This window comes from Camelus dromedarius, chromosome 8 (genome assembly GCF_036321535.1).
Source record: "Camelus dromedarius isolate mCamDro1 chromosome 8, mCamDro1.pat, whole genome shotgun sequence".
Classification (NCBI taxonomy): domain Eukaryota; kingdom Metazoa; phylum Chordata; class Mammalia; order Artiodactyla; family Camelidae; genus Camelus; species Camelus dromedarius.
Genome location: NC_087443.1, coordinates 30,028,578 through 30,044,699, shown reverse-complemented (window position 1 = coordinate 30,044,699; position 16,122 = coordinate 30,028,578). Strand labels below are relative to the sequence as shown.

At 37.4% G+C, this 16,122-nt stretch overlaps 1 protein-coding gene across 6 annotated transcripts in view; it reads left to right on the top strand.

The window, feature by feature from the left end:
• Nucleotides 1-16,122, top strand: part of KAT6B (lysine acetyltransferase 6B) — a 158,716-nt gene that overhangs the window by 86,514 nt on the left and 56,080 nt on the right. For all 6 annotated transcript variants that reach the window (XM_010984131.3, XM_064488028.1, XM_031461068.2 and 3 more), the window contains one exon: nt 13,704-13,812. In XM_010984131.3, the coding sequence (XP_010982433.2) occupies nt 13,704-13,812 (109 nt within the window). The remainder of the gene's footprint in view (nt 1-13,703; nt 13,813-16,122) is intronic.

Sequence of the window (16,122 nt, the reverse complement as noted above, 5' to 3'; positions counted from 1 at the left end):
TACCTTCAGTTTCTCATCTGTGATGTGAGATAATGGTGTCTGCCTCCTGGCCTTTTAATGATTCATTGAGTGCTTACCTGAATACCTGTTCTTAGTAAGTGCTTTTCACATGTCTGCCGCTGCTAATTGCTGTGTTCCTGCTGCTGCTGCTACAACTGCCACCACACCAACTACTGTCCCACTGTCACTGTTAAAATAGTTCCTACTCCTGCAGGGCCTTAACTCCAGGGTTTTGTTCCTCGGTGAACCCTCATATTGAAATGGTAAAACATATCCCACAGTTGAATATGAGTAGTTTTAGAGTTACTTTTTTAAAGTATCTATATTCTTATTGCTCAAAGGTGTGGACCACAGAGCAGCAGGATTTAGTATATGGGAGAGCTTCTTAGAAATGCAGAATCTCTGGCCCCATTCCAGAACTACTGAATCAGAACCTGCATTTTAACAGGATCTCCAGGTGTTTTTTGTTTGTTTTTTGATTTTTTGTATTATTAAAGTTTGAGAAGTACATATCTACGTCATTTCCTAACACCCCCCCACCCCAAACCATCCTTAAATTTATCTGAATAATTTTGAGATGACTCCCCGCAGTGGACTACCAAGCAGTATCATGTGAGCCACGCCCTCAAAACAGATGGCAATTACTGAGAAAGAAGGGAGGATGGAAAGAAGGAGGGAGGAAGAAAAACTGTGCCTGACAACATTGTTCCTGTGATTCTGTAGGTGGGTCTGTGCTCACTGATTTCAGATTGTTCTTTGTTGTGACACTGGCTATGGAAAGAAGCACTGATATTTTATGGGCTGGTAACACATTTCTGTGGCTCTGTAAGTTCCAGGGTTCTGTCAAACATACTTTTCAGAGCTTCCTTTTAACTCACAGTCTCAAAAATTATTACATATCCCTTATTTTCTTAAACACGCACATACATGGTGCATTCCTCTTACAATCAAGCTTCGGTTAACTTTTTGGTGTGAAGATGATATTCTTAAAGTCCTGATCTTAAAAGATCAGCACATAGGAGAAGTCTCATTTACTGTCCCCTCTGTGCTTTGGCTAGTGCTTCCCCCTTTGGTTTGTTTCCTCCAAGAGAAAGGTTGTGAGGATGCATAAGAACATTGGTCTTTGACTAACCATGAGTTATGGATGGTTGTGGAGGCACAGCTTTCTTTGTATTATCACATAACTAGGGGATAAGGAGAATTACTCATTTTTTTACTTAAAACGTGACGCTTTAAAAAATTTTTTTAATTTTTTTGAAAAACAAATTTAAGTTAAAATATGATATAGTCTTAATAGTTTTCAACTATTAAATTGGCAAGGATGAAATATGTTAGGAGTATCCAGTGGCACAACCTCATGCAGTTAAGAATGCCTGTGTTCTGTGACCCAGAAGTCTCACACCTAGGCATTTATTCTACAGGTGTATTTGCACATACGAATTCACATACGTTCGTTTTTGTAGAAGCAGAAGAATGGTAATGACCTCAGTATCTATTAGAATGAAACTGGCTTAGTGTACTTCAACTTTTAATTGTTTTAAGATGTTATATGTTTATATGTGCCAGGTCTATCAATGAAGGTCTCAGTGAACCTTTAGAAAGGGGATCTGAAATCTGAAAACAAATATATGTATGTATATGCACGACTGGGACGTTGTGCTGTACACCAGAAATTGACACATGGTAACTGATGGTACTTCAATTAATTAATTAATTAAGAAATAAAAAGAAAGGGGATTTGAGTGTCCAGGGATTAAACATAGGAGGGAGACTTAGTTTCTATTCTGAATGTCTTTGTACTGTTTGAATTTTTTTAACCATGATATATAAAGTATGTATTACTTGAAAATCAACAAAATAATCAGCCCTTGTATTGAAGAAATTTAACCTGTGTTTTCAACACATGTATTTTTTTCCTACTTTTAAAGCATGTACATGTACATAAACTCGTTCATGTGTCTGAGACCTTCAGGCCCACAGTTATGAAGAGTAGGCAGCATATTCTTAGTAGCCTCTCTGCTCTGAATTTACTCTTACGCTCCTCACACTCTTCAGAGCATAAACTGCTTAATGTCCTAATCATTCAGAGCTGTGATTCTCATCCTGGGTACCATGAGAATCTCCTTGAAGCTTATGAAAAATCAAGATGCCTAAGTTGACCCCAGACGTATTTAATCAAAATGCACGGGTGTGGCTTAGGCGTGTACAATTTAAAAAAGCTACATAGGACTTTGATGTTTACACCTGGTTAAGAACCACTGTGCAGAGAGCAATTCTTGGTAGGATTCTTCTTCTACTGAAGTAGCAGCTGTTACCCTCTCCCTGTCCCCAGCCTCCCAGGAGTGGATGTGGCACCAGAGTAGAGTGCGTAGAACCTCTGCTCTCATTCCAAGGAAAAGAGATTGTTGCTCTGAATAACCACATGGCTTTATCTGTTGTAGTAGAGTAAAAATGATAATGATAGTGATGATAACAAATCAGCTTTCTGCACAAAAATCAACATTTTTCTTCAAATAAGGAACATTGAAAGTAAATAGGATAGATAAAAGCTGATTCTTTGAAAATATCAATACAACTCAGAAATCTCCAGGTAGGTCAATCAAAAATAAAGGGAAAACACGAATTACCAATACCAGGAATGGGAGGGGAGATCACTGAAGACATAAAAAAGAATAATAAGGGAATATTATGAGCAATTTTATACCAATAAATTGGGCAACTTAGATGAAATTGGACAATTCCTTGAATGCCCAAATCACCACGGCTGACACATACACACAAAATAGAAACTCTGAATAGCTGTATATCTATTAAAGAAATTGAGTTTATAATTTTAAAACTGTACTACAAAGAAAACTCCAGGCTCAGTCAACAGACAACTTTAATGGTGAAGTCTGTCAAACATTTAACAATGCAGATTATTTCAGGAAGTAGGAGGAAACCCATCCCAATTTATTTTATGAGACCAGCATTACTTTGATACCAAAACTAACCAAAGACATTGCAAAAAAGGGAAACTATGGAACAGTATTCCTTATGAACATAAACACAAAAATTTTTCAAAAAATATTAGTAAAACTACTCCAGAAATATGTAAAAAGGACAACATATTATGAGGTTTATCCAGAATGGGGTTTATCCAGAAATGCAAGATTGACTTAATATTCTAAAATAAACAGTATATGATCATATTAATAATATAGGAAAAGCAATTGACAAAACTAAAACTCGATGAATTGTACATTTCATTATATGTAAAATATACCTAAACTTAGTTGTCCAACACTGCGAATGTACTTTACACTGAACTTTACATTTAAAAATGGTCAAAATGGTACAGTTTAAAAATGTACATGTGGTGGATGTAACGTGAAGGTTTTACATGGGCAAACATTTGAAGTGTTTATTTTCCCTTATATCATGTGCCTTTCCATTAGCTTTTTATTTGCCATTTATACTAAAATAAGAATGTAATTCAGAAAACGATGAGAAAGTACCAAGTCTGTGAAATGTTACATTTATATATACAACAGATACTTATCAAATATCTACAGTGTATATAGTTCTTCATGGTGTGTAGTAATTAAGATTAAGGATCTTCTTCACAGAGCTCACAGTGTACTAAACTTTGACTTAAAATATGCAAAAAAAATTCACAAAAATATAGAGCTTTCTTCTGCCTCCTGTATACCCTTTAGTAGGTTTCTGTACTCTTGAAGTTCTAGGAAATTGAGCTTAAAAATCCTTGCCCTGGGGGAAAGCCCATCCTGCTGGTGTTTCTCTTCCCAGCCTTGCTTGAGTTTGCATGGACAGGCGAGGGGCTTATGTTCCATGTCCTTCCTGCCCAGCCTGCAGTGATGTTAGAAGACCAGAGACTGATCAGTTCATGTAAGTGCTAGGTTGGTGCCTGGCCTAAAGCATTAGTAGTAGGTCTAGAACCTCCACTACAAAAAGATTTAGGGCAGAGTCCAAAAGAGCAAGGTCAGAGCTCTTGACATTCAGGTAGTAAATATCAAAGCAACCCTCCCTTTCTGCTGCTTATGACTACTGTAATTGAAAGGATCAAACGTGGTCTGAAAGTGAAGAAAACACAAACAGAAAAGTCAGGGGCATGGAAATTGTGTACACCAGATGCTTTAATGTGCTCACAGGGCAATTGAGAATTAAGTGTGATAATGGAATTGTACTACTTTTATTGGTTCTGGGAAGACAAACACTTGAAATAACAATTATATTATACTTGGCATACTTGGGTGCTGAGTAAATATTAGTAACTCGTTGAATAGTGCATAGGATCTGAACTGCCAGGTTAATCTCTGAATGCAGAACGTTGTTGGAGGGGACAATGGTGGTGATGGCATTATTAAGAAAGTGACTACCTACCATGTGACTTTTCTAGCTTGTTAATATCCATCTACCTGTGTCTCATCTCTTCATTCTCCTTCCCTGTTTGTGTGTAATTACAGTCAGTTCAGTTGCCTGTGTCTCTGAGACGTTAATGCAGGTTTCTCCTGGTGGAGTTGGTAACAAGAATGTTTACATTCATATCATGCCTGGGTGGGGTTGTATATAAGGCACCACATCTGCATTAAAACAGATGACCTCGGGCATGTGAGGAAGCCAGCTGTATGGTCCCAACTATATGACATTCTGGAAAAGACAAAACTAGGGATACATTAAAAAAAAAAAAATCAGTGATCACTGAGGGGTTAGAGGGGGAGGGAGAGATGAATTGGCAGAGCATGAGGAATTTTTAGGACAGTGAAAATACTCTGTATGATACTGTAATGGTAGGTACATGTCATCATAAATTTGTCCAAACCTGTAGAACTTACAACACCAAGAGAGAACCCTAATGTAATCTGTGGACTTTGGATGATAATAATGTGTCAGTGTAAGTTCATCCGTCATAGCAAATGTATGATTCTGGTCGGGGGTGTTGATAGTGGGGGAGGCTGTGTATGCGTGGGGGCAAGGGTTATCTGGGAAATTTCTGTACCTTCCTGTCCATTTTGCTGTGAACTTAAAACTGTTCTTTAAAAAAAGTCTAAAAAAAAAAAAAGAAGCTATTAGATTTGTGACACTTGAATATGAATTGATTTTAAAATTCCATTTTTCAAAATCTAGAGTAGGGTTTATATTACATTGCTAATATTGTGACAGATTTGCTGAAGAAAATAGTTTGTGAATCCTAAACTGACTTCCTGTAACCATGTGTTGAGTTTCCAGCTGTGTTGAATCAGACTTTGATCCCTCTTAAGAAGATAAATGCAGTGTCTGCAGTCTGTAATGGTAGGGGTGTAGGAGAGACTGTCAGATGAAATCTTAAAAGCCAAGTCCCTGTCCGGATAAGAAATTAAAGACCCTGGGGAAGGCAGTTATTTCATTGCCCAACCCCCCACCCAGTTTGTAGGCCTCATCTATACAACCCCCTCCCCCCCAAAAAAAGAGAGCAAATGAGACGCTATTAAATGCAGTGTGCAGGATTAGATGTGTTTCCTTCCAACAGAATCGCTTTCCTTAATCAGCTCTCTTATAAATGGCAGACCTGCCTAATGAGAACAAGTTCTAGACTACAGGATACAGTGTGAGCATTTCAATTAGCTCCATAAATTGATAACTATTGTGACTGATTTTCTTAGAAAATCTTCCCTTCTCTCCTCTTCTTATTCCTTTGTGGTTAAGCTTTTATTACTTTATACTTCTGAATCAGCCTTTGATTATGGGAATTTCCCAGTGTGTGGTCATTGGATATTGTTTTTGTTTTTACGTGATTCTTTAAATGAAAAAAAGAAGTGATATATTTATGGATATGTGTAGGGATGCTTTTAAATATTTTTATTTTATTAGATTTAATTTACTCGTTGTCACTCTTAAAATAGAGAGAACCCTCTTGACTGTGACAAGGGGGTAAAATACAGCAGTCACATTCAAGATCTCCATACATTAGCAACAATAAATCCTTTTGCCCTGAGTAATACAGAGACTCAGTCCAGAGTCAGTGGGGATGATGTACTGCTCCCTCACAGAACCAATTACCCACAGAGGAGTATAATGAGCAGGGGAGGTGATAGAATAAAAATCTATATGGCAAGAGAAAAATTATGGTAAAATTGTTGCCTATGAAGAGTCTTGTAATAAGTATATCTCCAGTTATCTTCTGGAAGAAATTATTTAGTCATCTATTCAGGTCAAAATGCATGACAGAATTGCCAGAATTGCCTTAGAATAAAACAAAGAGGTTCATAAGTGGAGAGAAAATGGCGGCAGACCTGTTGTGAACAGAGTTCTGTTGGGTCCCCGAGGCTCTGAAGTGGCCCCTGCGCTGCAGTGAAGGGTGCTGCTCACCAAACCTTGCAGAGAAGTGGCTGCACTGACCGCTGTTCCAGCACATGCTGACGGGAACAAGTTACCACTAGTAAAAAAATTAAATGCTTTAGATAATCACAGAAAGTCTCTACTTTTAGAGTTAGTATATTTCCCAAGACCACATTTTAAGCAGCTTGCTGTAAAGGAAAATCCTGAGTGTGCATGATCTATATCCTAATTAGAAGTGAGCTTGATCTGTTCAGACAAAGATCAGTTGAATAAGTGGGTTAAGTGGCAAGAAATGAAGTCTAGTTTTTTATAAGTGTCAAGCAGAGTGCTGAAGTGGCCAAAAACAAAAGTTACTATGTTACCTAAAAACAACATAAACAATTTTCAACCTCTGTTGTCCCAGTGCCATTGGGTGTACAGTCTGTAGAAAATAATTCATTACCAATAATAAAACACCAAAGTTGGTAAAATATTTTTAAAAATTGATTGAACAGATGAATGCTTTTTTTAAAAAAAAAATAATTTAATCACTTTCACTGCAGTGTATTCATCTTCCTTGACTTTTTTTAAAAAAAAATACATGTTATTTCTTGAGAGGGAAAGCGAGAGTGTGGGGGTTACTGACAGCTGGGCGTGGCCCCAAATCTATCTTACTTAAAACCTATAGTGGCTGTTACTGAGTGAGCCTTAATAGTTAGCACTTGAGGTAGTGGTGAAGCAGTTTTCCTCCCAGCTGATTTTAAAATTTTGGTTCTGTCTTGTCAGATTTTACCCAAGGAAGTACAGTTAATGTCCAAACATAAGTGTCATTTATTACAAATGGTCAGAGGATGAAAAAAAGCATTCAACTTACACAGTAATGAAACCTACCTTGCCATTGATGGTTGCTTCATTTTGTAGCTGTTAAAGATACACATTAAAATAAAGAACAGTAGTCAGTATTTTGGGACCTGTGAAACCGGAAGAACCAGTTCTGAACCTGAAAACAGTCTGTTGACCATTTGTTCATTCATTTATTCCACAAATGTGCTTTGAGGCTGGAGCTGTAGCAACTAATCTCTGCCCTCTTGATGTTTAGTAAAGTGAAACAAAATAGACAAATGATGCATCACATGTCAGATAGTGCTGAGTGCTGTGCAGAAGAATAAAAGCACGGCGTGAAGGAGCCGGAGTGATGCTGGTAGAGTGCAGTTTTAGAGAGAATGGTCAAGGATAGCCCTCCTGATAAGGTGATACTTGAATCCAGCTCCAAAGGAAGTGAGGGACCAACCATGGGAACACGGAGTCAGCAGGCTGGGTTCCCCGTCTTAATAGCTGTGAGCCGCAGGGAGGCTTTAACTTAACCTGTGAAACGGAGACAGGAAGAGCCACCAGGCCTGTTACACAGGGTTCATGTCCAGCCCAAGCGAGACACTTGAGAAAAACGTTTCGGTGAGCAGTGCCTCATCCTCAAATTTCAGCTCGAAATGATAAGAAGGTACAAATTAGACATACAGAAGAGATAAAACAGCCCCTTCCAACAGCTTGTTTTGGAGTTACTGAATTGAGTCGTCTGAACTTAAGTGTAGAGAACATTCTCCAAAGATGAACTGTTTGATACTGGGGTGTAAAAGAGTTATATTCATCTCTGTTTGCTTTTGTGGTATTATTTGTTTAAGATTTTATATATATTTGTGCTTTTCTTCCTTTGACTTCTTTTTCTTTTCCTTTGAGCTTTCCTTTTGTTAAATCAGGAGGAGGCATTTTTTGCCCTGTTCCTGAACTCCCTGATTTATTCACCAAAAACAAAAAACCGAAACCCCTCTAAGATGAATATTTATCATGGGGGCTCACAACATCTGTCTTTTACAGGGTAATCCTAAACTCCAGAACAAATCACTCGTGCTGATGTTTATTAAGGACCTGAAGCTTAAAGTTTTTTGTTTGCCTGTTTGTTTTTATAGCCAGAGTGAATTTTGCAATAATTGTAACAGTGTTTGAATAGAACTTCATAGTTTACAAAGTGCTTCACTCACTCACGTGGGAACTTTAGCAACCCCAGAGCTGGACAGCATGGACGTTCCTGTGCCCTTTTGCAAATGAGGGAACCCAAGGCTCAGACAACAGAATTTAAATTGCAGGTCTTTCCCTGATACAGATTTGAATATATGAATGAAGAATCGCTGAGTTCTTTTTAACACTTGGAATTACTAAAATGGTGTTTATTTTATAAGTAGTTTCAAGAAATTTTGTAGATGACTCCAGGAGATAAATCCATAAGAGACTATGAGAAGAGAGGTCAAGGTCCCCAATCATAGTGAATGGAGACCATTGAGACAAAAAACCATTTTGTGTCATTGTCAGAAAGAGGTTGTGAGCCTGGATGCCCCTGGCTCTGATCTATGCATCAACTTTTTTTTTTTTTTTTTGGTCTGTTACTTAGACTAACAAGACTAACAAGACTAACAAGCATGGTTTTTTCCTTCAGGGCAGAAACAAAAGTAGGTATAAGCAAATATAAAACTTACAAAAAATGCGTTGCCTTGGATTTAAAGAACATTTCCTCAGAAGAGGCTATTTCATTTTGATATCAAAGGTCCTGAAGACTCTTAAAATGTCTTTTAGAGTATTATAGAAGCAATAAAAAGTTAGAGCTGAGCTGGGAAGGGTGTTAGAGATTATCCAGCCATGGTACCATAGCTATATGATCTGGAAAGGGCTTTTGGAATGTCCCAGACCCCAACTCACAGGAGGCTCCTTGTCCACTGTGGCATCCTCGCCATCCTGATAGTGTCCATCCAGCCCTTCCATGGCCTCTTCTGATTATGGTGAGGGTCCAGCTGCTTTAGGAATAATTCATCACATGCAGACTATATGATTCCACTTATATGAGATACCCAGATTATGCCAATCCATGGAGTCAGAAAGTAGAAGGGTTGTTGCCTGGGACTGTGGGGAGTGGGGAGTTAGTATTTAATGGAGACTGGGAAGATGAAAAAGTCCTGGAGAGCAAAGGTGGTTGTATAACATTGTGAATATACTTAATGCTACTGAACTGTGCACTTAAAAATGGTTAAGGTGGCAAATTTTATGTTATGTATATTTTACCACAATATAAAAAATAAACAAGAAAAAATTCATATTATTAATGGACAGCTCTGTTGGAAAGTTTAACTCTCTTTACAATAACCCCTATTGGGTTTTATCCTCTGGAGGCAAAGAGAACAAGTCTGACCTCTCTCCCTGGATGAAGACACCGACTTCTCCCCGCCCGTCAGTCTCTTCCAGGTGAACTAGCCCCAGTTCCTTCAACAGGTCGTTGCATTTCATTTTGTTTTACAGTTTATTTGAATCACGATCAAGATATGGATTATACCTTGTAAGTTGGCTGATAAGCCTTTTAAATCTCTCTTAATCTATTGGTTCTTCCATATCTACAAGTAAGAACTTGCTCGCTCACTCTGTCTCCCTTTAATTTATTTGTTGAAGAAACTGGGTCATTTGTCCTGGAGAGTTTTGGTACTTACATCCCTCTGCTAGGTAGATTGATATGTTCCTTTGTCCTCCGTGTTTCCTGTGAATCAGTATTTGGATCGAGATACTTATTTTATAAATGCTGTAATCCAACTATATAATAATGCATTCTAGATCTTTTTTTTTGATAGTGCTCCCCCATGTTTTATTTGGAAAATTGTAAACATGCAGAAAAATTGAATGAATAATGCAATGAACACTCATGTACCTTCACGTAGATTCACCAACGGTTAACATTTGCCACATTTGCTTTCTCTATCCCTCTCTGCGCACACACACAGTAATACACATAGGATTTCCCCCAACTCACCCCCTGCATCGTTTGAGCTCAAGTTATACAGACATCATGACCCTTCACTCCAAAGTATTTTGGCACGTAATTCCTAAGAACAGGGACATCCTCCTATATAATCACAATCTAGTTTATATATTGTCTGCTATTTAGTGCAGATTTCTCTCGTTATCCAAATAATGTTCTTCATAGCTGTAGGTATTTATTTTTAAAAATTTGGAATCCAAGCAGGGATCACAAATGATACTCAGTTTTCATGCTACTTTAGTCGCCTAAATTGGTTCTGCCCTTTTTGGGGGTCTTACATGACATTGACATTTTTTGAAGAGTCCAGGCCAGTTGTTTTACTGAATGTCCCTAAATTTGGATTTGCCTCATTGTCTCCTTATGATTAGATTCAGGGTAGATGTTTCCAGCAAGAACATGATCAGGCAGTGCTGAGTCCTTCAGTGCCATTCTTAGATGTCAGTTTGTCCCATAATGGTTGATAGGTTTGATGACTTGGTTAAGGAGGTATCTACCAGATTTTTTCATTGTAAAGATACTATTTCCCCATTGTAATTAATAAATAATCTATGGCCTTTAGTGGTTGCTTTTTAAATAGTTTTGAAAACATATGCCATTAGTCATGGGAGAAATTGAATGAAAGAGATTATGAGCACATTAGTACAGAGTTATCACTGCTGATGGAAAGATAATTTTTAAACATTTGTTCTTCTGGAGAGAGGAGAGAAGGGGAGGGGAGATAGTAAAGGTGAGAAGTGGGCTTTAGTGCAGACAGACTTATATTTGCATCCCGGCTCCACACTTGAACCTGTGCAGCTTTGAAAAAGTTACCTCACTTCTAAGATCCTCAGTTTCTTTCCTACAGTGGGCGTGATAATATACATTCCTGGCAGGATTGTTAAGGTGATGAAGTGAGCGCCTGTATGAGTGGCCTCTCGCCTCGCAGCTACTCTGGGACCATTACCTGCGAGCAAGGAAGGAGTGCTTCCTGAGCAGTTTACGGAGTTTAAACCTCTCCATGGGTGTCCATTCTCCAGATTAGATTGAAATAGTCAGGCATGTTGATAAGAAAATGTGATCAACAGATTAGGTGCTTTTGTGACATTTCAAAGAAAGGAATGCTGAATTGGGAGATGTTTGGTTCCATTTTCAGACCTCTTAAATATGACTTGTCTACTGTGGACTTGGGTAGAATTGAGTTACCGTTTATTCAGACCTTTTTCTGACTGCAATCCATTTTACTCTATTACCAGGGATTATTTTTTGATAGAGTTTATATGTAGTCTGATTGAGAATAGTGAATCATAATAATTCCATGACCCATTTACATGCATTACTGTGAAAGTTTCATTTCATACAAGTGACAATTTTCTAAAGTTAATTAGACTCGGCTGTACTGAGGTTAGCAAAAAGTGCTTTGAATTATCAATAATTCAGCAGGGCAGACACTTCTGTATAATGCAGTGGTTTTATAGAGTATTGTGAGATAGTTATCCCTAAAATAAATGGTTGTGAGCATACATCAGCATGGTGGGGCTCACTTGAATGTAGTGTGAAGTGATATCATCTACGCTTTCTATTACTGAGCAGAGCGTGGGACATCAGTCTTTCTGGCCATGAACTACTAGCAACCTTTGTCCTTTGTGTTACCTTTAGTTAAAAACTAAAAATGAGCATGAGTGCTGGCTGATGGCCACGTCTTTCTTACAGCTAAAAATCCATCTTGGAAAGAAAAATGGGATTGCAGATTTGGATTTGTTTCGTTGCATGAATGATACGTGACATTTTGTAAATTATTTATCACTGCAAGCATGGCAGCAATGGCTTGAGCATTGTTATATCAAATGAAAGCAGGAATCCCATTAGTACAGGGACTGGGTTTCAGCTAGAATGTATCAGGGGAATGTTGTCACTTGAAAACCAGATTGTTCTTTTAATTGCTATTTAAAGGAACAAAAGTGTTCCCAAGGTACTGCAGTTGAGCAGTTGCAAGTAATAACTGTGGATCCATAATTATGCGGTGCTGATTATCTAGCATTTAAAAACTTGTGGCGGGAGTCAATGACCAATTTGTTGTAGCTTGTCTTTTTTGGTTTTCCTAGTACATTTTTTATACTCAGCTTTTTAACTGAGGCTACAAAAATATATTTGCATAGTTCCCTCAGAAAGTAAAGCCTGTGCATGTTAAAAGGACAAATTAAACCAAAAATAAAGGCAGGATACTGAACATTTATATTATATTGTAAGATGAAATTAACAGTGAACAGTTACACAAATGCATGGTCATAAGATAGATTCTGGTTTTTGATGGCATGTTGTCACATTGAACCAAGATGTTTGTTTGGAATCATAACCATCTGAAATATTATCTTATAGGTGAGGATTTTTTAAACTAGCATAGGTTTCTTTCATTTATTCAAATATATATTTTTATATAGTTAGCAAATATATCTTGAGTGCCTACTGTGCATCAGGCAGTGTTTCAGTGTTTGGAATAAAGTGGCTGAACAAATGCACTTTATTCTATGCTGATGTATATTTAGAAAGTTAGACCTAGCAAAATCTTGTTTTTAATTTACATTTTAAAAAATTGGTGATTATGCTGCTTTCTTGCCCTAAATTTTTGATTCATGAAATTCAAATATAAATACATTATAGTTAAATTCAGATGGCTAGCAGACAACAGGTGTGAAGCTTGGAGTAGGCAGTAAAATTTTAGTTTTCATACAGCTTTGTCTGTTCAAAATAACGTGACCAGATCTGTAGGCACAGTCAACTCTTCATACGGATGGGAATACCAGTGTCACCGGTGGTCGTAAATAACAATTGCGGCACTGAAATCTATGCAGATTTATACACTCTTAAAAGCAATTTCCTTAGTGAGAGTTAAAGGGGTGCTAGGGGGTTAGACAAATGTTTTGTTGTTTCTTTTATTAAAGTGGGAATGTCAGAGACTGAGAGTTTATCTCCTTTGTGTGGCATGCTGTGGTTTATTTTTGAAGACCTTGGTGCCAGAAAGGCCTTGTTAATGGTCTCTTGATCATCTTAAGTGATCCCACAGAATTTTAAACTTCTTTGCTTAGTTGTAACTCTGTTATTATGTCACATAAAAACATACCAGTATTTTATGTCATATTTACTAGATTAATAATATTAACCTCTACTAAAACATTTGATAAAGTTTAAACAATCTGGTCTAACTAGATATCTGTAGAGTTTAATACCGAATAGATGAATCCATTTATTATAGGCATATAGATTATAGGAATGATTGAGTTTTCAAATGAATTCTTAATGTTCGTTTCAGGAAGGTTAGTTAATATATAAAGGTTTTAGTTTTCATTGGCTTAAAAATTACTTCCGAGTCTTATACATTACACTTAAATGCATTATTCAGGCAATACTTCAGAATCAAACAATTTGAGTTTTTTTATTAGCAGGAAATGTTGATCTGAATACCTTATTCAGCAGTTTTTCTTTGTTAAAGAAATACATAAGAAGCTTTTGATTTTAATGTTTTTAATTTTGAAATGGAAAACTAACAGTTTTTTTTTTCATTTTAATTTTGTCATAGCCCCGTGCTGATCCCATTCCAATATGTAGCTTCTGTTTGGGGACAAAAGAATCAAATCGTGAAAAGAAGCCGGAAGAACTCCTGTCTTGTGCAGACTGTGGCAGTAGTGGTAAGTTGGCATCTTTTATATGTGTGTGCAGTGACTCCCCATTATAGCCACATGCAGTTTCTCTCCATCCAAGCAGTATGTGTTATTTAAAACAATTGTTTGGTAATAGTGTAAGTTTTACATTTAAAAAAGTAAATGCAGGTAGGGGGTGGAAAAGTGAGTATATTAGTACTGACATAAAAAATGTTATATATGTCTATATAATGTTATATATTATTATTTTAAATTAAACTTTGGTTTCATACCAGCTTTGATAATTTAATGTGGAGAATTTTACATTGCAGGTAAATTCAGGGTAGAAAATTCTAAACTTTCAAACTGAATACAGCTAGAGTCACTTGTTTTCTATAACCTGAAGTCCCAGTTTAAGAGATACTTAAGTTGGAATATGTAGTGTTTCAGGTCATGACACCTACTGGTAAAACGTGCTATTACAGCCCAGCTCTGTGTGACTGAGAGGGGTGGACAGTATTCTGGAAACTGCAGTGAAGGAATCAAGAAGTCATCCAGCACAGAAGAAATTCAAATTGCCCAGAATAAGATAGGTAAAGGGTGGTCAAGGCAGAAAGTGATATTGAAATCAAGGAATTGCTGACTAGGGACACTGGGCCATTGGCAAATTGCAATGCCCAAAAGCATTTTCCAGGTTGCTGTCACCTCTGCCCTTTTCTCAGCATAGGAAATTAAAAGTCAGATTGTGTTTATATTAAAAGAATTTGTCTTACTAGCCAATCTTCCTTCTTGTTAAGCAGGTGATAGTTTGCGCAGGTGAGATGTATATGGTTATATGTATTTGTGTCTATACAGACACGTACCCATATACAGATATATATGCACATGTATATGTATATATATCTCAACAGAGTGAGTGGCAGTGACTGGGTTTTGAATAATTAATCTCTGTGTTAATCTTTAAATTTTCTTTCCCCAGCATACTGAAACCTCTCCCCCATCCCGAAATACTATTTTAAAATTAATGACCGAGCATTTCTCTGGTTATAGTTAAATCTTTAAAAACATCAACAAACGTGCAGCACACGACAGCATGCTCTCATTCAGGAAGTCGGTTTAATATAGTGTGGTTCAGAGCTAACTAGAGAGCCAGCCAGAGCTCCTTTACCTTGAATGAGTTACTTAACCGTTCTGACCTCAGTTTCCTCATTAGAAAACTAGAGACAATGGTGTGTAACACCGACCTCGTGAGTTGTATGAAAGGTAAAGGAAAGAGCACAAGTAAATAGCCTAGCACAGGGTCTAGAGCAGCTCTGGTAGCTGTACTTGGGTAGTGCCAGCCATTGTGGGTTTTTTGTTATTGTTGTTGTTTTGGAGGGGTTTGGCATGTTTGATATTGTCATCCTTGATTGCTGCACATAATTTAAAATCTTATCATCATTTATGACAGCTGCTTGATGGTTGGCTAGAGAAACCGTTCCACGCTGAGGAATGGCAGTGTTGTGTAAGGATTCCTCCTCCTCCTATGAAGGCTTGACTTGATAGGCCTTATGTGGTTCTGCAGCTTTCAGGACCTGACCAGGAGCAGAGAGCCTTGGAAATAAGACATTTCAAACTCTGCTTGAGAAATGCTTTCTGACAGTCTTTTTGATGGGCTTCACAGATTCATTAAAACTCTTTCACCTGCCCACACTATCGTGGACAGTGACAAAAGGGCAAGGAAACATTATCCGTATGTTCAGTTTAATAAATTTCAACCCTACAATCTCCTTGTTTTATCCTGGTGAGGTAGTGCCTTAGTCATCAGTTTGGACTCTATAGTTACCTTTTGGGTTTTCTCACGAGGTTCATACTGAATGAATTATTGTTTTGTGTAACTGCCTGATCAATTTCGTGGTGTTTACTTGTCTAGGGTTTACCCTTTGTGATTTTTAAGGTGGTACTTAAAAACACCCTTAACGGTTTTATTTCTTGAGTATCTATTTGTCTGGGCACCTAGACAGATTAAAGATGTACTTAAATCTGGGAAGAAAGGTTCCCTTCATATATTTCCTTACCTCTGGTGATACTCTTACTTGAGTTGATAAGAGATCATTATCTTCTAGATCAGAACTTCAAGGCCTCTTTCACAAGGTATAAAGGTGTAATTCTAAACAGGTAGATCTTAGATTTTCTGATGTAACCAATCTCCCTTCATTTCCCTCTGATTGAAGGCCTGCCAAAGGAGAATTCTGATCTCTTTTACACTTTGAGGTCACTGAAAAAAATTTTTCCCCTGAAGTTTCTTGCTTTTCCAGGGTGTGTAGGAGTATTCAAAAACATGCTCTTGTTTTTTCTTTTAACAAATGGAGAAGAATA